A 22,105-nucleotide genomic window follows, 5' to 3' on the forward strand; every position below is an offset into this window, starting at 1 on the left:
TAGATAGAAAATCATTATCAACTCTTTGGGACCTTTTGGTTAAAGACGTAGGCCATCATGCAAGATCTTCATTAATTTGTTTTGCGTTAATGTTCTTCGATTATCAGATTCTGAGCCAGTCTCAAAATCTTGTGCCCTTATTTGGACTTCATGGCATTCCAGGAGCATCTTAATTTGGCCGGGCATATCTCGTTCTGCAACTGACGTCCATCATTTTGCTTTGCAAGTGTTTGGTGATTAGAGGACAATGCCAGTTATCTCATGTGCAATGACGATGTTCCCTACATGCAAAGGAAGAAATTAGTGGTCTAAATCGAACCGAATACTACAAATATAAAAACTGGACTAAATCGGTTCTATTCAATTTTTTAGTTAAAACTATTTACTGTTCAGTCATCATAATTGTTCTTATTGATACATTTTGAATTTTTTTCTATTTTCTTTCATAATTAGGATGTTGTAGATGTGATAATTTTATGATCTAAGTAGAAGTGAAGTACAGACGCACATATATGGAACAAAAATTTAATGATTATTATATTAAACTCATGAAAAGATATTGAAATGAAACAAAAATTAATAACCATCGAGAGAAAATTACATCTCACTAAAACTATTTTTATATAAAAAAATAATTACTATTATTTTTAATATATATGTAATTTATTTTAAATTTATTTAAACAGAAATATAATAATTTGAAGTTTAATGAAGGCTTAAGAAAAGCTTATGGATTAGGTTTTATTAAAAGTTAATATTGAAAAATCATGGTCTTTAATATATTAATTAAAATTTATTTTTTCCTAAAAGATTATGAAAACATATTTTAAAAATAACATGAACGTATTTTAATTATAAAAAAAATTACTGTAACCAGACTAAATAAAGTTAAATATTTTTTAAAGCCAATTATTTATATTGAATTAAAATAATTAATTTGATCAATTTATATTATAAAATAAATTAATAAATAAAAAAATATTTTAAAAATTAAAAATATTCAAATAATATGATTTTAAAATATAATAATATATTTTCTTTTAAAAAAAATACAAATATTAGTAGACGCAAGTGCTCTGTCCTTAGTGGTTTGGTCTTGCTCCACTTAATGATTTACTGCTCAGATCTCATGGGGAAGAATATGTCAGTTCTTTCATAATTTGCTGAACCTGTTAAACCCTAAAGCTCAGCTCTCTCACTGTGAGTAGCCTGCAATGTTTGCTTTTTCCAGTTCAAGACTATTGTTAAATATGATTGTTTCTCTGTTTGTCTCAAATGCCCAACTGGGTATTCTTCCCTTTCACTTATTATTCGTAATCAGATCCTTTTCATCTAGGGTATCTTCTAATTTGAATGACCATTCATTTACAGTTTCCTTTCTCATAAATTCATGTGGATTAACCCTAAAATCTGCTCAATCTGTCTCTAAGAATATATGTTTTAAAACCCTTGAAAGACCAGACTCAGTACTTAGGCTTCTCAGGGAACATGGATTCACCAATTCCCACATCTCCAAAATTGTGAAGATGAGGCCCAGGGTGCTTTTACTAAATCCTGAAAGGACAATTTTACCCAAACTTGAGTTTCTATGTTCTATAGGGGTTTCAAGATCAGATCTTTCCGTAATTGTTTCTCAGAACCCAGATTTGTTGAATCGAAGTATTAAGCGAAATCTGATCCCACATTATCATATCCTCAAAAGTATACTCGTTTCTGATGAGAAAGTAATTAAATGTTTGAAACGCTTGTTAAAATCTTCTATAGTGCTTTCGCAGAACGACTTCTATGCCAATATATCACTTTTAAGAGGGCTGGGAATTCCTCAATCTTCTATCTCTTTATTGGTCACCTTTAATCCCTCTACCATGTGCCTTAAAGCCTTCAATTTTGCTGAAGGGGTTAAGAAAGTTGTTCAAATAGGGTTTGATCCTTCAAAACTTCAATTTGTTAGGGCACTACAAGTTTTGCTTGGAATAAAGCAGAAAACATGGGAGGACAAAATTGAGGCTTTTAGGAGGTGGGGTTTATCTGAAGAAGAGATTTCGTCAATTTTCCGAAAGAATCCCTTCTGTATGGGTCTGTCTGAGAAGAATATTATGTGCAGCATGAATTTTCTTGTGTGCAAGATGGGTTGGCAGCCTGCTGCTGTTGCTAGAGTTCCAATTGTTCTGTCCTATGGTTTGGAGACAAGGATTAAGCCTAGATGTTCAGTCATAAGAGTTTTGCTTTTAAAGGGTTTGATCAAGGCAGATGTGCCTGTATCCTCGGTCATGATTACTAGAGAAAAGTACTTCTTGGGAAGGTTTGTGATCAAATATCTGGATCAGGTGCCTCAATTATTGGATATTTTTCAAGGAAAAATAGGGATTACAGAACTTGGCTTTGGCTTTGATGATAAATCTGTAACTCTGGATTAGGAGACATATAGCCTAGCATGCGATGTTTTGATAACTGATAATATTATGAATAGTTTTGATACCTGAATTTCACTTTTCATTTGTTGTCTTGGATGGCTGATTTTTTTCTATTTTTTATTTTTTTATTTTTTGGCCTACCTAAGCTTTGATACCTCAGTAGTTTACTTCAACTATTAAGCGTTGAAGTTCTTATATTTTGTGTTTGGTAACACAAAGGTGATGGCTTCCCTTTCCTCAGGCTAAAGATGACTTGTGGTGCATACTAGTACATTTTATTTTTAGTTACTAGTAGTCCAAAATGTGTTATTTGCATTGCAATTGTTATTTATTTGAGTTTCCTAGCAGTAGACTCTGAAGAAAAGAATATTGGGTTATTCCTATTTGAAGGGATATAAACAGTGGCAAATGTGTTAAGCAGGAACCCAAAGTGGGATGCTCTAACCAATTATGTCTTTAAAGGATATAAACAGTGTCATATGTGCAATGCAGGAATTGAAAAGTGTTGATTCTCTTAAGCATGAAATTTGTCTTTCACTTTTGGCACTCCTGTTGGCTAGCTAATAGAAGCCTTTTTTGTTGAATGGAATCATCCCTAGTTGCTCAATCACTGGTTTTCTGCTGAAGTATTAATCAAGAAGAACATTTTGTTTTCAATCTGAGCAGGTAGCGTTCCAAGTGCTAACTGGATCCATCCAAGACTGTGTGGTGTAACCAGCAGGTTCTTCAGTTGCTAAGTATTTTTGGCTATTATAGAATCTAGACCTAGGACTTGGATTTGGATTTGAGTAGAAGAACAATCATTGCAGATCCAGTGAGAATTCTTCTTCTCTTTTTCTTTGAATTTAATATCTTTTTCTAAATTTTTTTAATTGCAGATCCATAGGAGGTGATCATTCAATATTTGTTGTAAAATATCTGAGGAAAAGAAGATGTAAAATATGCAAAATCTGTGGCTTTGGCTATTTTCTCCCTTTGTCCACTTGTGATGTTTTGTAGAGATGGAAGCATTCATTGGTTAAAGAGTTTATTTGACATTGTAATTCGATCTGCTGTTGAGAAAAACATTTTTTTAGGTATACTAGTTAGAGAATATTAAAAATAATTTAAAATTAAATTTGATAAATTTTTATTATAAGAATACTAAAATAACAAAATAGATTTTTTGTTATTATATTTTCTTAATAGCATCTAAAATGAATATATTTTCCTAAAAAGCAATTTTACCTCCTTTAACCTCAATAACAAATATGCATTAAGTTGGGATAGTCGAAAAGAGGAGTGTGGTCATTGTTTTTGAAATCTACATTCCTTCAATGTGCAATGCTTAGAAAGCAAGGTTGACAATTATTGTCAATCTAGATTCTTAAAGTCAAATATTTTTTCCAAGGGGGCTCATCTATTTTTTTTTTTTCCATAACATTCTTTAGTTGCTAGATTCTGAGACACTCTCAAAAGCTTGTGCCCTTATTTGGACATTATGGCATTTTCAGGAGCATCTTAATTTGGCAAGGAACATCATTTTGCTTTGCAAGTGTTTGGTGATCAGAGGGCTGTGCGAGTGATGAAGCCGATGATCATGGGATATTCTTGTTTCCTTTAAGGTGCCTACTCACGTTGTAAGGCTGAAGAACTTCGGTCTTCTATTCTGTGGATTAATCAGCGTGGTCTTAATAGTGTGTTAGTTGAGATATTTTTGCAGGAACCTTTCTTTGCATTTTAGTCCAATAGAAATTTGTAGAAAATATAAACCTAACCGAACTATATAAATATAAAACTGAATTAAATTAATTCAATTTAATTTTTCAGTTAAAATCATTTGGTGCTTTTTTTTTTTTACCAGAAGAAGAAAAACTATCATTCATGAGAAAATCTATTACAGTCATCCTTTAAAAGGTCTAACAGATGATTTGGAGGATTTTAGATCCACCCACTTACAAGATACCCTTTCCTAATTGAAACTGCTATCCAATCTGCACATCGATTATTAGCTCTATTGTTATGTATAACCTTAAAATTCTGATTAGCAGACAGTAAGACAGAAATATCATGAATGATAGCCTGCAATACCCAGGGAGTTGGAGATGTAGGATCTAATAAAAGTTGACAAATCTGTTTGGAATCAGATTCAATCCAGCATTGCTGAAATCCTCTTGAAATGGCAAAAAGAAAAGCTACTCGCATTGCAATTCCTTCTGCAAAAAGGGGAGAGGAGCAAATGAATACAGTTAAGCAACCATCCAAAAGACTTCCTTGGGAATTTCGGGCAATGATACCATAACCTGGTTTGGAAGATTCATAGTCATATGAAGCATCCACATTTATTTTTATAATCCCATTCGGTGGAGCTTGCCACTTCAAAAGATTCATCCCATGGATTGTCACAGCAGCCGGTAGAGAATGTTGTTGCGGAGAAGGAAGGGTGATCTTCTCCTTAAAATCATTCTGAGCCTTCCTAATAGACTTTAAGGGGTTTGGATGATTCCCATTAAAAATAGCCCTATTCCTGGCTTTCCAAATGTGCCAAGATACCAAGCTAGCCATGCAGAGAACAAAGCTATCATTTGAGGGTTCCTCCTTCATCAGATGTTGAAACCAAACACAAAAAGGAACAAAACCTTCCTTTCTTGGGGAGAAGCCGAGAGGAGAAGCGAACCATGTAGCTTTCGCATGAGGGCAAAAGAAAATTAAATGCTCCACTGATTCCTCCTCAATTCCATAGAGAGAGCATATGGGAGAAGATGAGCATTTTCGCCTAAAAAGATTAAGTCTGGTAGCTAGAAAATTATTGCATACCCTCCACAGAAAGTTGCAAATCTTTGGAGATACCTTTAAGCCCCACAGCCTTTTCCAAAAAGATGGATCACTAACTCTGGATGACGAAGGTAGCCCATATGTGCTTAAGACAAACTGATTTCTTTTGAGGTAATGGTAAACTGCTCTCATTGTTGGATTTCTAGTCTTAGTATGATGCCAAATCAGCTTCGGTTCTCTATTAACATCCGCCAAAGGGATTTTTATTATTTCTCTGCACTCTTGTAAAGAAAAGGAGTCCAACAAGATATTCATGTCCCATTGCTTAGAATTTGGATTAATAAGATAGGCCACATAGCGTATGGGACTTCCTGCTGGTTTGACAGATGAAATTCTAAAGTTTGGTAAAGATGGAATCCAAGCTTCATTCCACACATCAATAAATGAAGGACCTACTATGTTCCAATGAATACCTGGCCGAAGTGCTTCCCTTCCAATAATCAAACTCTTCCAACACCAGGAAGAATAATGTCTTTTTCTTGCTTCCATAAAGTTTGAATATGGGAAATATCTGCCCTTAAGAATTTGCACCCATATAGCTTGCAGATTGGAAATTATTCTCCATGCTTGCTTACTTAAAAGAGCAGCATTGAAGAGATCCAAATCTTTAAATCCCCTTCCCCCATCTCCCTTTGCCCATGACAACTTCTTCCAGTTCCCCCAATGAATGTTTGTTTTATCAGGAGACTGTCTCCACCAAAAACGAGCGGCAAGTTGATGCAGTTCATGAATTATTGTTGCTGGGAGTTTAAACACTGACATAATGTATGAAGGTATTGCTTGTATTGCTACTTTTATCATAATTTCTTTACCCGCTTGAGATAAGCAAGTGCTCTTCCACCCTTGCAACTTTTGAAGCACTCTTTCTTTCAAGAAAGATAAAGCTTGATGCTTGGATCACCCCCATTGCACTGGTAAACCCAAATATTTAAAAAGAGAGCCTGAATTATGAATATTTAGAATACCCGTAATCTCCTTTTGCATATGGATAGGCATATTGGGACTAAAAGTTATGTCAGACTTGGCTTGATTAATGCATTGACCAGATGCCAAACTATATTCTTGTAGAATATTTGATATTTGATTTGCCTCCTCCATAGTTGCTCTTCCAAATAGAATTGTGTCATCCGCAAATAGAAGATGGGTAAAGCTGGGACAATGCCTATTGATTTTATATCCTTGGATCTCCTTTGTCACTTGAGCGTGTTCCTACATTCTAGCTAACACATATGAAATTAATAAGAAAAGGTAGGGTGAAATTAGGTTACATTGCCGGATTCCACGAGATGGAGTGAAAGTGTGAGAATTGATTCCATTCACCATCACCGAATATCTCACTGTGGAAATGCATTGGCATATCCATGAAATCCATTTGCCACAAAACCCTAATCTTCTCATTGTGGTTATAAGGAAGTTCCAATTCACGCTATCATAAGCTTTATGCACATCAAGCTTTATTGCCATAGCTCCCACTTTTCCTTTTTTCTTATTTCTTAGACTATAAAAAGCTTCATGAGCGACTATAATATTTTCTTGAATACTTCTTTTGGGGACAAAAGTTGATTGCATGGGAGAGACAATCTGATGAAGCATCAGTTTCAACCTGTTGACTAGCAATTTAGAAATAATCTTGTAAGCAAAATTACACAGGCTGATTGGCCTGAAGTCAGCAAAAGAATGAGGATTACTACATTTAGGAATCAGCACCAAATTAGTGGCATTTAGATGATCAGGCAGAACACTAGATTGAAGAAATTGTTGGACCATTTTTACCACATCCTGTTTAATTTCCTCCCAAAACTTTGGATAAAATAGTCCTTGAAATCCATCTGAACCTTGGGCTTTAAATGCCCCCATATCAAATACTGCAGCTCACATCTCCTCCTCATTTGTATCTGCACAAAGGATCTCATTCATGCCTGATGTCACAACGTTTGGAATAGTTTTCAAAATATAATCAAATATATAAATATGCCTTTCCTTGAAAAGATCATTAAAAAAGTCAAAAGCTGCATCCATAATACCCGTTTCATCCTGAATTCTCCTTTCCTGGTTATCCCAAATTGATAAAATCTGATTCCTTTGTCTTCTTTGGGCAGTGGTGGCATGAAAAAATCTTGTATTCTTGTCTCCGTAAGATAACCAATCTACACAAGACTTTTGGAACCAAAACATCTCCACCAGGCTCTAAAGAGATTTCAACTGGCTTTTAATCTCATCAATTTGTTGTTGGTTATTGGAGTTTGAATAGTCAAACATAAAGGAATCAAGCTTTTTTGATAGTTCCTGAATATGTTGTCTAGAATTCCCAAATCTACTGCGGCCCTAAGAAATTAAAGCTTCCTGGCAATGATCGATTAAGTTTATTTATGAAATTGGCATTTGAGTGATTTCCTGACCAAGCTTCTTTGATTACATTGACACATTCCCCTGAAGTTGTCCACCTGGTATCAAAAATAAACCTCTTCTTTGGTTTACTAGTGCAGGGTTGCAGGAACAAGATCAACGGCCTATGGTTAGAAGCTCCAAACTTCTCATGGATTAATTGGCAATAGGGAAACATAGATAACCATTCAGAATTAATGATGGCTTTATCAATGCGTTCAAAGATCTTAACCCTCTCTTGTTGATTATTAGTCCACGTAAACTTTCCCCCTTTGAACGGAAGTTCCACCAGTGCTTCATCAAATAAAAACTGATTATAAGCCTTTGCCACTGTGGAATTAATTCTTCTAGAGCCGATATTATCAAATATAACATTACAAATATCCAAATCACCCAAAATGAGCCATGGAATGCCATTTTTCAAATTTAACAAACGTAATTCATTCAAAAAAGCAATTCTGCCAGATACAACGGGTCCCCATATACAAAAGAAATATGGAATTTACTCGGCATTGACACCATGACATCTATCCATCTCTTAGATGATTGAAGAACCTGCACCGAATAGTCTGAATTCCACCAAAGAGCAAGACCTCCTAATAGTCCATCTGGTTCAACATTGACTGAGTTTTGATAGCCAAAACGACGCTTCCACCTCTCTAAAAAACTTTCTTTTTTCTTCGTCTCAACTAAGAACACCATCCCGGGCTTATTACATGAAATGAGCTCCCTGAGAGCATTCATTGTTAGGGGTTGACTAGATCGCTGACAATTCCAACTTAAAATGGTCATTGCTCTTGTAGTGGCTTTAAGCTAGCCACTAGAGCCTCAGCTTGAAAAATGTTAGAGCGGATTTATATTTCTATTTATTATTAATTTAATTTATAAATATTTATATTTGATTATAAATATTAAAAATTCTTATTTATTAATTTATATTTCTATTTATTATTAATTTAATTTATTTCTATTTATTATATATATAATGTCTTTAATTATAATTATATATATAATTTTATATTAATTTTTATAATTTTTAATTATAAATATATTAAATCCAGTTATAATTATTAATTATATGATTAAATCACCTTTAGTATACTTTATAGTTAAAAATTATATAATTAAAAAAAATATATAAAATAATAAAAATTGATTCAAATTCAATTTAGTCTAATTTTAGTTCAATTTAATTTTTGATGAAAAATTAAAATTGAATCAAAACAATGAAATAAATTTAATTTGATTCATTTAGATTATTATAGTGATGATTTTTTAAATTCTAATTTGATTCAAATCCAACAATCGAGCTCTAAAAAAAACTATAATCAAACTACATAAAGTTAAATATTTTTTTAAAGCGAATTATTTTTTTTCCCAAAGAAAGCAAATTATTTAAATTCAATTAAAATAATTTATTTAATAAATTTATATTTTAAAAAACTGCCTTGTTCTTTGGAGTTGGGTCTTGCTCGGCTTGATGATTTACTGCTCAGATCTCATTGAGAAGAATATTTCAGCTCTTTCATAATTTGCTGAACCTGGTAAACCCTAAAGCTCGGCTCTCTCACTGTGAATAGCCTGCAATGTTTTCTTTTTCCAGTTCAAGACTATCTTTAAAAATGATTGTTTCTCTGTTTGTCTCAAATGCCCAACTGGGTATTCTTCCTTTTCACTCATTATTCGTAATCAGATCCCTTTCATCTAGGGTATCTTCTAATTTGAATGACCACTCATTTACAGTTTCGTTTCTCATAAATTCATGTGGATTAACCCTAAAATCTGCTCAGTCTGTCTCTAAGAGGATATGTTTTAAAACCCTTGAAAGACCAGACTTAGTACTTAGGCTTCTCAGGGAACATGGATTCACCAATTCCCACATCTCCAAAATTGTTAAGTTCAGGCCTAATGTGCTTTTACTCCATCCTGAAAGGACAATTTTACCCAAACTTGAGTTTCTATGTTCTATAGGAGTTTCAAGATCGGACCTTTCCGTAATTGTTTCTCAGAACCCAGATTTGTTGAATCGAAGTATAAAGCAAAATCTGATCCCACATTATCATATCCTCAAAAGTATACTCGTTTCTGATGAGAAAGTTATTAAATGTTTCAAAAACTTGGTAAAAACTTCTATAGTGCTTTCGCAGATCGACTTTTTTGCCAATTTATCACTTCTAAGAGGGCTTGGAATTCCTCAATCATCCATCTCTTCCTTGGTCATCCATTATCCCCTTGTTGTGTGCCTAAAAGCTTTCAATTTTGCTGAAGGGGTTAAGAAAGTTGTTCAAATAGGATTTGATCCTTCCATGTCTACGTTTGTTAGGGCGCTCCGAATTTTGCTTGGATCATCGCAGAAAACATGGGAACACAGAATTGAGGCTTATAGGAGGTGGGGTCTATCTGAAGAAGAGATTTTGTCAATTTTCAGAAAGAGTCCCGTTTGTATGGGTCATTGGGTCTGTCTGTGAAGAATATTATGTGCAGCATGAATTTTCTTGTGTGTAAGATGGGTTGGCAGCCTGCTGCCGTTGCTAGAGTTCCAGTTGTTCTGTCCTATGGTTTGGAGACTAGGATTAAGCCTAGATGTTCAGTCGTAAGAGTTCTGCTTTTAAAGAGTTTGATCGAGGCAAATGTGCCTGTATCCTCGGTCTTGATTCCTACAGAAGAGCATTTCTTGGAAAGGTTTGTGACCAAGTATCAGGATCAGTTGCCTCAATTATTGGATATTTTTCAGGGAAAAATGGGGCTTACAGAACTTGGCTTTGGTTTTGATGGTAAATCTGTTATTCTGGATTAGGAGACATATAGCCTAGCATGCGATGTTTTAATAACTGATAATATTATGAATAGTTTTGATAACTGAATTTCACTTTTCATTTATTGTCTTGGATAGCTGATTTTTTTTTTGCTTTTTTTTTTTGGGGGAGAGGGGGGAGGTGGGTGCAGGGAAGGGGTGGCTTAGCTAAGGTTTGATACCTCAGTCGTCTACTTCAACTATTAAGCATTAAGGTTCTTTTTGATACCTCAGTCGTCTACTTCAACTATTAAGCATTAAGGTTCTTATATTTTGCGTTTGGTAAGACAAAGGTGATGGCTTCCCTTTCCTCAGGCTAAAAATGACTTTGGGTGCATACTGGTACATTTTATTGTTACTTACTAGTAGTCCAAAATGTGTTATTGGGATTGCAATTTTTATTTATTGAGTTTCCTAGCAGTAGACTCTGAAGAAAAGAATATTGGGTTATTCATATTGGATATAAACAGTGGCAAAGGGATGCTCTAACTAATTATGTCTTTAAAGGATATAAACAGTGTCATATGTGCAATGCAGGAATTGAAAAGTGGAATTTGATCCTGTTAACCAAGAAATTTGTCTTTCACTTTTGGCACTCCTGTTGGCTAGCTAATGCAAGCCTTTCTTGTTGAATGGAATCAGCCCCAGGTGCTCAATCACTGGTTTTCTGCTTAAGTATTAACCAAGAAGAACATTTTGTTTTCAATCTGTGCAGGTAGTGTTCCAAGTACTAGCTGGATCCATCCAAGACTGTGTAGTGTAAGCAGCAGTTTCTTCGGTTGAGTTGAGTTGTATAGAATCTAGACCTAGGACTTGGATTTGGATTTGAGTAGTGTTTCGCTATTTTGCAATATCCGCAAATGCACGTATCGCTAGCAAGTAATAAAGTGATAAGTAGAGTATTGTTTCCACGAGGAATTTTGTTTAGCAAGTACCAATCTACACAGAAATCTTGACTATCTAGGCTATCGAATACTTAGGGAATGAAGGTTGTTAACTTTAAACACTAAAATGGTAAACTTAAAACGAAATGATTTATTTGAAGCAATTTTGGAATTAAGATTTCACACTTGAATCATACTAGGGATGTTATCTAGTCTATTTACTGAATTGAGGGTCATTTTCCTTGATGGAAATCAGTCCTAAGCTATCCTAGATCCTCTCTCAAGGCATCTAGGGTGTATTCTAATTAACTCGAATTCTACTTTCGTGGTAATCAAATCAATTAAAATCCTTGAAGATCTTTGACCAATTTTTAGGTTCCACAAAGGTATTAGCCTATGTCTAGGTCAGAATTCCTAGGTTTAAGATCTCGATTTTCTAATGCTAATTTTCACATTTCAGTCCTTCAATTAACATCTATAGTCATAATTAAGTGGGTACCAATACATAGCATGCATTAAGATCATAAGAAATTAAATCAAGAAACGAATCTCAAATCCAATAAATAAAACTCAGTGTTCATCCATAATAATAATTACAAGAGCTACTCTCTTAAATCCAGAATAAGAAAACTACTCACTCATAGCGAGTTCAGCAAATGTCATGATAAAAAGTAAAAACAATAAAAAGAGAGTCATGCAAAAGAAATAAAGTGATTAAACTCTATCTAAAGAGATGAAACGAAGGAACCAAAGAGAGTTTCAGCTTCGATCTTGTGGAGCTTCAGCTGAAAGACTTCTTTTTGGTATTGATGTGAGCACGACAACAGCGACCTTCATCAGCATTCCCGACAACAGTGGCCGACTCCTTTTTGGGTGTTTTCTTCTCTATTTATATTGGTTGCTCTAGGGTTAGGTCATTTTGAGTCCAAAAGGCTTTAGGAGTCTTGTTCGAATCAGAAAACAGGGGGGGAATTCGAGTCAGAAAACAGGCTGTAGCATAGTACACGGCCCGTGTGTCACTACACGGGTCCTGCAAAGTAGGGTCGTGTAACTTGCTGGAGGAGGATCGCGTGGTCTTGTTTTGGCACAGAAAGTTACACGAGTCTATGCCAACTACATGGGCCTTATTACACGGGCCGTGTACTTTTGTTCCCATAAGGTTCTTCAAGCTTGCGCCCGGCAGAGACTTACACGGGTCTCTGCAGATTACACGGGTCCACTTACACGACCCATGTACTTGTGTTTCTCATCGATTCTCTTGGCTTTCTTCTGGCAGGGAGTTACACGGGTCTGGTGCTTGGTTTACACGACCCGTGTACTTTGTATCACCAGTAATTCTTTGTCTTTTTGCCTCTCCAAGCTTTCCTTTGCACATCCATCCTTTGGGGCTTCACCAAAACACCTGAAATAATGCAGAAAATATGGAATTAAGGGTTTGGCAATAGAATTTATGAAAACTAATGAAATCAACTATTATGCATGAAAATACTTGTCTAAATGCTATGATTTAGAATACAAATGTGTTTAAAAATATCTATACAATTCAAGTGTATCAAATACCCCCAAACTCAAACTTTTGCTTATTCTCAAGCAAAACAAAACTCTGTTTTAAAGCATATTTCAGGGGATACTTAGGAATACAACCATCAATTTAATAAGCATAGAATTGAACTCCTCCAACCTTCATACCGATTTCCCTTTTTCAAGGCATAAGGGTTCTAATAGCTGCTTGTTTGGAACTTCACCTCGTTTTATGGTGTTTCGACTAATTATTCCTCTATACTAGACCATTAATAAGCCACAAACAACCTGTTTTATCGGGATAGAATTAAGAAACACTAACTTCCCCAATTCTGCCTCTTTCGTAAGTAATTGAGATGAAGTGTTTCAATTCTAACTCCTTAGGCATATCTCAATTTTCTATCTCCACTAATGTAGCATGCGCTTTTCAAAAGATCAAAAGGTCTTTAAAAGGGTTGTGATGGGGCTAAGGGGGTAATGACTTGGCTGCCAATGAAAGGATTTTAGGGAATGCAAATATGAGGATAGCATATATACATAAAATCTAAATATACTGAGTTTATTTTTACATATTTTGTGTGGAAAGGAAGGGCTTTTGGCTTTTTTTATCCTGTCAAGCATGCTTCTATGACACTTGTCTTGGGACTTCTTTTCTTTTTCTTTTTTGTTTTGTCCTCTCCCCCAAACTCATTACTTTTGCTCGGTTGGAAAGGCAAAATTTTTTTTTTCTTTGGCTTCAATTGCACACTCGCATTCTTTCTTGAGTTCCACATTCTCTCTTCATTTTTTTTTTATGCATTTTGCTTCCTCAAAAGGGTATGGTAGGTATTTAGATTAGGGGCTAGGTAAATAATATGGGTAAGCAATAAATTCTAAGGGATAAATATAGGCTTCAAGTTGGCTACAAGGGATATATTTTAATTAGGAGTGGCTAAGGCTTAGTGATGTTATATCAAAGAATGCCTTAATCATCTCTTCATCAAGCATATGCTAGGATTTCGTCTCGATAGGTCCAAGAGACATGTTCTAGAGCTATTGAGGCAATTTTTGAGTTTGCTTGTGTTTCAAAATTTGTTCTCCTAATTTTACAAGTTTAATGTGATAAATTAATAGTTATGAAGAGGTTTAGCTAGTCTAGTTCCATAAAAGAGATTAGCTTTTTCACAAACAACATGTTAGAATCCTTTTTTGCCCATCTAAATACGTTCATTCCTTTATCCCGTGAAGTCCAATTATTAGCTTACAAATAATTTGGTTATAGTGCTAAGTTTCACAATTTACAATCCAAAAATTTTCATGTAGCTGAATTTTATACACAAGAATAATATAGCTGAATTTAAACTATGCAATGATTTGTATGTAATGATATGCAAGTGCAAATGTATCCCTCCCAAACTCAAATTAGACATTGTCCTCGATGTCAATATAATGTGCAAGATTGAATGACGCGTACAAAAATTTTAAGGAAGCATAATATTTATTAATCATGGAAAATTTTTTTGAACATAAAGCAAATAAAAGAGACCTATGGTTTTAAGTTAGGACTAGGGCATGTAAGATATTACAATGAAGATCATATCCTATAGTCCTATCTCTAAAAGGCCTCTGATGATGATGATGGTGATCCTTGCTCCTCTTCCTCTTCATCCTCCTCATTTAGTTTGTCCATTAGAATGTCCAGCTTGTTATGTGCTTCCTGGAGGCTGTCCTCGATAGCTTGCATCCTGCCGTATATTGTGTTCTCCATGCACTGCAGGTATGCAAGGACCGGGTCTGTCAGTGGTGGTGTGTATGGAGGCACTCGGACAAGGGACTCTTCGAACATCCGCTCTTGCCTTTCTTCTTGGGGTTGTGAAGTCTCACCGGGTCCCTCCCTTGCCTCGTCTCTCCGAGGGATGGTGTTTCCTTCGGCGTCCACTAAGTAGCATTTGTTGCCCACCTTCTTACATATCCTCATGGATATGCAGATAGTCTGATCAATTCTCGATGTTTCAGTAACAAAGCGCAGTCTGTGATGTCCTGGAACAAAGCCGAAGTGGAGGGCAATGGTGGTGACAAGGCCTCCAAGCACTATGTGCCTGGTGGGCTAATGGCAAAGGCGTCAGAGATGGTTGCACAGGAAAAAGTCAGTGCTGTACCGCTGCCTAGTGACCATGCACCATAGGAAAAATAGCTCATTGGCGTTGACAACGCCAAGGTTGTCGCCACGATCCATTATGGTGTGGGCTGCAAACCGATGCATGTATCGCAATACCGGGCTAGTGATGCCCGTTGATTTGGATTTACTGGAGTTGTAGGGCTCTATGTTTGGTGCAATAGAATCCCAAAAGTTGATGTTGTTGTACAACATGTGGTTCCTTGGGATTTCTTGGTAGCCGGTACTGTCAAAATCGAAGATGGCGTTGAACTCATCCATATTCATTACCCGGTCTACACCAAGCAGGCAAAACTCGATTCTGCCCCTGTCTTCCCTGTTGGTGGGCCATAAGTTAGCCTTGAAGCTGTCCAAAAATTCCAGCGTTGTGTCTTTGTAGGCCGAAAATTGGAGTTGGGCGAACCTTGTCCACCCAATGCTGTCAAGTAGCCCATTGATTTCTTATTGCAACCCGATTTGCTCTAAAAGCGGAAAATCTATGTATTTGGTGGAGGATATTTTTCTTGATTGAAGTCGGGTGCACATTGCCTTGTGGGAGTCATCTCGAAATCCCCAAGGAATAGAGATTTCGGGTTGTAGAGCGGGTTGTGGCTGTGGTTGTGGTGGGGGTGGGGCTTGTTGGGATGGTTGTTGAGTGGCTTCCCTCGTTCTTGGACGTTAGGTTGGAGGCTGGGGTGGAGAAGGTGAGGATTCTCCTCTTTGTCGTGAAGAAGAGCCGATTCTTCTTGCAAATCTTTTTGCAAGAGCCATGGGTGTGTTTTTAGGGAGGAGAAGAGTATGATTTTGGTGAAAGGAGATGAGATTTGAGATGTTTTTATAGGCTAGGAAAGGAGTAGATGAAGGGTTTTGTGTTTATGAAGGGTTTTAATGCTAGGGGTGTATTTAAAAAGCCGTTAGGACTCTTCGTTTCGCGCGTTTCGCGCCCCAGGAGTCGCGTCTGCGACGAGATACACGGGTCGTGTATCACTACATGGGTCCCGACATGTAGGGCCGTGTAAATTTCTGCCTGGAATTTTCGAAATCTTTCGTAGTACACTGCCCGTGTAAATTGGCTATGGGACCCGTGTAACCTTCTGTCTCTCAGTTACTCTGCTAGAGACATTACACGGTCCGTGTAATTTTGTATATGGACTCGTGTAATTTTCTGCCTCTCGAAGGGTTGAGATTGCATGAAATTTATAGACTTCCAGAAAGTTACACGGGGCATGTACTATCAGTACACGACCAGTGTAAGTTTCTGGTTTCTCAAATCTTTGGCAAATGAAAAGTTTATAATTCTAACACATGAATTGGATGTAAAGATTAGCAGTAGATTTACTTCCACGGTTTTGTTCAATTTTCCCTTTTGTGGTTTTGACTTGGTGATTCCCTTCTCTATTCCCTTTTTCAAGAATCCTACAAAATGAAATGCTAATGAGTACGAAACAAAAATTTAATATTGGATAAAAAGAAAAGAAGAAAAGTTCAGAAAGATTTTGGGTTGCCTCCCAAAGAGCGCTTGTTTATAGTCTTTAGCTGGACTTTGCTTGTTTATGGTTTGTCAGTAGGAGGACTGAGAGTGCAATTTACTCCCGTTTTTATGGATTCTCCCTAAAAGTAAGGCTTCAGCCTCTGCCTATTGACCTTGAATGCACCTGAGGTTTCGCTCTATACCTCTACTGCTCCATGCAGGAAGACTTGGGTGACCTTGAAAGGTCCGGACCATCTTGATTTCAGCTTCCCTGGAAAGAGTTTTAATCTAGAGTTGAATAAGAGGACAAGATCTCCTTCTTTTATCTCTTTCCTTGCTGTGTGCCTGTCATGCCATCTTTTGGTTTTATCCTTAAAGATTTTGACATTTTCCTATGCATCTTGTCGGATTTCTTCCAGCTCATTTAGTTGTAAAAGCCTTTTTTCATCAGCCTTTAGGTCAAAGTTTAGTACCTGAATTGCCCAGTAGGCTTTATGCTCAATTTCAACAGGGAGATGGCATGACTTTCCATAAACCAGTCGGAAGGGTGTTGTGCCAATTGGGGTTTTATATGCAGTGTGGTATGCCCATAGTGCATCATCTAGCTTCATGCACCAGTCCTTCCTGGATCTGTTTACAGTTTTCTTCAGAATCTGCTTTAGTTCCCTGTTTGATATTTTTACTTGACCACTGGTTTGAGGATGATAAGGTGTGGCCACCTTGTGAGTCACTCCATATCTTTTCAGTAGTGTTTCGAATTGTTGGTTGCAGAAGTGACTTCCTTCATCACTGATTATTACTTGTGGTGTGCCAAATCTTGTGAAGATGTTCTTCTTAAGGAACTTGGTGACCACTCTTGCATCGTTGGTTGGCGTTGCAATAGCTTCTACCCATTTTGACACATAATCAACTCCAACCAGGATATACTTGTTTCCATGGGAAGAGGGAAATGGTCCCATGAAGTTTATTCCTCATACATCAAACAATTCTATCTCAAGTATACCATGCAATGGCATTTCATTCCTTCTTGAAACGTTATCTGTTCTTTGGCATTGATCACAAGCTAGCACAAAAGATCTTACATCCTTAAATAAATGTGGCTAGTAAAATTCTGCTTGTAAAATCTTGGCTGCGGTTTTTGAAATGCCTAAATGTCCTCCATATAGTGATGAGTGGCAGTGATAAATAATACTTTCCATATCTTCCTCTGGTATGCACCTTCTTATCAGCCCATCATTACATCTCTTATACAATAGAGGTTCTTTCCATAAGTAATATCTCACATCATGTAGGAATTTTTTTCTTTGCTGATAAGTCATGTTTGGAGGTAGTATCCTGCATACAAGAAAATTAACAAAGTCAGCATACCATGGGGCTTTGGAAAATGCAAGTAATTGCTCATTAGGAAATGAATCGTCAATTGGCAAATCTTCGAAATCTTCCATGTACTCCAGTTTTAGTCTGGAAAGATGGTCAGCTACTACATTTTCAGATCCCTTTTTATCCTTTATTTCAAGGTTAAATTCTTGCAGGAGTAGAATCCATCGAATCAGTCTTGGTTTTGCTTCCTTTTTGTTCATAAGGTACCGGATTGCAGCATGATCTGTGAATACAATGACTTTTGACTCGATGAGGTAAGATCTGAATTTGTCCATTGTAAATACTACTGCTAGGAATTCCTTTTCTGTGGTAGCATAATTGATTTGTGCATCATCGAGTGTCTTGCTAGCATAATAAATAGTATGGAGCTTTTGATCTTTTCTTTGCCCGAGCACTGCTCCAACTGCAAAATTACTCGCGTCGCACATGACCTCGAATGCTAGCTCCCAATTCGGTGGCTGCATTATTGGTACTGATATTAGGGTCTCTTTGATTGTGTTAAAGGAGACAAGGCAATTTTCATCAAAATCAAAGAGAACATCTTGGTTTAACAAGTTAATAAGTGGCTTAGCTATTTTAGAAAAGTCCTTGATAAATCTTCTGTAAAATCCTGCATGTCCCAAAAAGCTTCGCACTCCCTTGACTGATGTTGGTGGTGGCATGTTTTCAATGATCTCAATTTTCGCCTTATCTATTTCAATTCCTCTTTCTGATATCAAATGTCCCAAAACTATACCTTCCCTTATCATAAAGTGGCATTTTTCCCAATTTAGGATCAGGTTTAATTCTTCACATCTTTGCAACACCTTAGATAAATTAGCTAGGTAATCATCAAAAGTAGTTCCATAGACAGAAAAATCATCCATAAAAACTTCCATAATATTTTCAATATAATCAGAAAACATAGCCATCATGCATCTTTGAAAGGTAGCAGGGGCATTACAAAAACCAAAAGGCATTCTCCTATATGCAAATGTTCCATAGGGACAAGTGAATGTTATCTTTTCTTGGTCTTCTGGGTGAATAGGAATTTGAAAGAATCCTGAATACCCATCCAGGTAACAGAAATAAGAGTGTTTAGCTAATCTTTTTAGCATTTGATTAATGAAGGGGAGGGGGAAATGGTCTTTTCTGATGGCACCATTTAATTTTCTATAATCTATGCATATTCGCCAACTAGTGACTACTCTAGTAGGGATTAGTTCATTGTTTGCATTTCGGATAACAGTTGTCCCACCTTTCTTAGGAACTACATGTACTGGACTAATCCATTTACTATCAGAAATTGGGTATATGATACCTGCATCTAGAAGTTTTAAAATTTCTTTCTTGACTACCTCTTTCATGTTTGGGTTAAGTCTTCTTTGGTGTTCGATTGTGGGTTTACTGTTTTCTTCCATGGGTATCCTATGCATGCAAATCCAAGGGTTGATTCCCTTCAAGTCTTCTATTTTATACCCTAATGCTTTGCTATGGATCCTGAGTTCTCTTAACAATTTTTCCTCTTCTAATTTAGACAGGCTAGCATTGATTATAACAGGATATTTAGAATTTGAGTCCAGAAATGCATACCTTAGCGAGGATGGGAGAGGTTTAAGCTCTACCTGTTCGGCGTTTTTCTGGAGCTTACCTTCGGTTTGTTCCTCCTTCAAATCCTCCATCTCGAAAGCCTTAGCTAAAGGTAGGGGTGGAGGAGCTGCCAACTGTTGTGCATATGCTACTATTTCAGTATTTTCATCATCCACTGTGTGGCTGCGCACAATACATGCTTCAAGAGGATCTTTAGGATGTGTCTTATGAAATTCCTCTTTAACTTGTTCGTCAATTATGTCAACCTTGAAGCATTCATCAGGTTCAAATTTGTGTTTCATTGTGTCGAATAAGTTGAACTCCACTTCTTCTTCTCCAACCTTGAGGGTTAATTGTCCATTTTTGACTTCTATGATGGCTCCGACGGTTGCCAAGAATGGTCTTCCCAAGATGATGGGAATTTGGACATCTTCTTCTATCTCAAGGACAACAAAGTCCACTGGAATGAAGAATTTGCCCACTTTGATAGAGATGTTCTCAAGTATCCCTACAGGATATTTAATGGATCGATCAGCCAATTGCAATGAGATTGTTGTGGGTTTCAGTTCCCCGATCTCTAACTTTTTGCATATTGATAGAGGCATTAGGCTGACGCTTGCTCCAAGATCGCAGAGGGCCTTATCTATCTTTTTGTTAACAATGATACAGGGTATGGAGAAGCTTCCTGGATCCTTCAACTTTGGAGGCAGTTTGTTTTGCAGAATGGTACTGCATTCCTCTATTAGAGCTACTGTTCCATAGTCCTCTAGCTTCCTTTTCTTTGACAGAATTTTCTTAAGAAATTTGGCATAAGATGGCATCTGAGAAAGTGCTTCAGTGAAGGGGATGTTAATGTAAAGTTTCTGTAAAACTTCTAAAAATTTTCCAAACTGCTTGTCCAATTTGGCTTTGTGAAATCTCTGAGGAAAAGGTAGGGGAGGCTGGTATGGTTCCGGTAATTTCTTTGTCTTCCTTGCTTCCTCTTCTTGGTCTTTCTTAGCTTCTTCCTTATTTTTCTCTGCTTGATCTTTAGATTTTTCTATGGTTTCCTCTGTCAATTCTACCTCTGGTTGTACTAGAGTTTTCTCACTCCTTAGTGCAACTGCCTTACAATGCTCCCTTAGGTTCATTTTTAGTTGATTGGGCAGTTTGCCAGCAGCCTTACTTGAAGAACTTGCTTGCTGAGCAATTTGATTCTCTAGCATCTTGTTATGAGTAGCAATTTGGTCCATTCTGGAAGTCAGCTGTTTAATCAATTCAGTTTGTTGTTATTGAGCTGCTAGGAATCCTTCCATCATGGTTTCCATGGTCATTTTCGGTTCAGGTTGGAGAGGTAACGATGGCTGTGCAAGGTTCTGGCATATGTTTTGAAATCCAGGGGGTGCTGGAAGTTTGTACCCTTGTTGCTTGTTTATTGGCTGGTTCTGTTGACTGGACCATGAGAAGTTTGGGTGGTTTCTCCATCCAGGGTTGTAAGTATTTGAATATGGATTGTTTGGCTGCCTCTGGTTGAAGTTTCCTCCATTATTCACATAGTTCATCTGTTCTGTAGGTTCGTTGAAATTGCTGTATTCTGAATTCATGTATCCTCCTTCGTAGCTGCCCTCATGTTGACTATTTGTACCAACTGCGTTGGCTTGCATTTTTTCGAGTTTCTTTGTGAGTTGATCAAACTGGGCATTTATCATGCTCAGGGCATCTACTTCTAGGACTCCTGCAGTTCTTCTTGCATTTCCTCTTTCGTTTGACCACTCATAGTTATGGTATGCAACCCTTTCTAGGAGTTCAAGTGCTTGTGGCATTATTTTCTCCATTAAATCACCTTCTGCAGCTGAATCAACTGTGCTCCTTGTAGAGGGTAGTAATCCATTATAGAAATTTTGCACCAATAGCCAATCTTCTATGCCATGGAGTGGACATTCCCTCTGTAGGTCTTTATATCTTTCCCATGCGTCATAGAGTGATTCTCCCTCCTTTTGTCTGAAGGTTTTGAGCTCAAGTCTCAGCTTTGCAGTCTTTGCAAGTGGGAAATACCTTGCTAGAAAAGCTTGGGAGAGGTTTTCCCAGGTAGTGAATGTTCCAGCCGGTTGAGAAAGTAACCACTTCCTTGCCCTGTCTCGAAGGGAGAATGGGAATGCTCTGAGTCTTATTGCTTGATCAGACATTCCATTCATCTTGAATGTATTACATAGGGCAAGAAAACACTGGAGGTGATAGTGTGGGTCCTCTGTTGGTGAACCTGCAAACTAGGTTTGTTGAATCATTTGGAGCCATGCTGGTTTTAATTCAAAGTTGTTGGCTTCCACTGTGGGTCTAGTGACACTAGGCTGAAATCCTTGGACAGATGGAGCTCCGTAATCTCTTAAGAGTCTTGGTCTGTCATTATTATCGGCCATGGTTGGGATTTCGGGATCTCCTTGACTGTGCTCTTGATGTTTCCTTTTCTTTCTGATGGCTTTCAGAGTTCTGTCTATTTCTGGATCACAGTCTAAAATTTCTTCTGGCTTTGTTCTGGTCATATATCAGATCGGGTACCTGAGAGAAAAGAAAAGAAATATAACTAGTAAAATAAAATTAAATGATAAATATAATTGCCTAAATCAGCTAAATCGCCTATCGCTTGATATTACTAGAGCCAAAATTCCCCGGCAACAGCGCCAAAAACTTGTTTCGCTATTTTGCAATCTCCGCAAATGCACGTATCGCTAACAAGTATCACTACACGGGTCCCGCAAAGTA

At 36.9% G+C, this 22,105-nt stretch overlaps 1 protein-coding gene, 1 non-coding gene and 1 pseudogene across 6 annotated transcripts; all 3 read left to right on the forward strand.

Annotated features, from left to right (window-relative positions):
- The first annotated feature begins 1,072 nt into the window (after positions 1 to 1,072).
- On the forward strand, positions 1,073 to 4,205 carry LOC110639223 (transcription termination factor MTERF5, chloroplastic). 5 transcript variants are annotated; one of them, XM_058143769.1, is made up of 4 exons: positions 1,075 to 2,302; positions 3,081 to 3,135; positions 3,293 to 3,490; positions 3,908 to 4,205. In XM_058143769.1, exons 1-2 carry the CDS (start codon positions 1,215 to 1,217, stop codon positions 3,082 to 3,084), a joined length of 1,092 nt encoding a protein of 363 aa, XP_057999752.1. In that variant the 5' UTR covers positions 1,075 to 1,214; the 3' UTR covers positions 3,085 to 3,135; positions 3,293 to 3,490; positions 3,908 to 4,205. The 5 variants fall into 5 exon arrangements, 4 of the variants coding, with proteins under 4 accessions (XP_057999749.1, XP_057999748.1, XP_057999752.1 ...); XR_009147549.1 differs by lacking the exon at positions 3,293 to 3,490 and having other exon boundaries at positions 1,073 to 1,200; positions 3,081 to 3,228; XM_058143766.1 differs by having other exon boundaries at positions 1,074 to 3,135.
- Positions 4,206 to 9,058: 4,853 nt separating this feature from the next.
- Positions 9,059 to 10,441, forward strand: LOC131171725 (uncharacterized; annotated as a pseudogene).
- A 10,827-nt stretch (positions 10,442 to 21,268) lies between these two features.
- LOC131169761 (small nucleolar RNA R71) lies at positions 21,269 to 21,375 on the forward strand. Its single transcript, XR_009140670.1, has one exon. It is a non-coding gene; the product is annotated as a small nucleolar RNA R71 (small nucleolar RNA).
- The last annotated feature ends 730 nt before the right edge of the window (positions 21,376 to 22,105 follow it).

This window comes from Hevea brasiliensis, chromosome 1, assembly GCF_030052815.1.
Source record: "Hevea brasiliensis isolate MT/VB/25A 57/8 chromosome 1, ASM3005281v1, whole genome shotgun sequence".
Classification (NCBI taxonomy): Eukaryota; Viridiplantae; Streptophyta; class Magnoliopsida; order Malpighiales; family Euphorbiaceae; genus Hevea; species Hevea brasiliensis.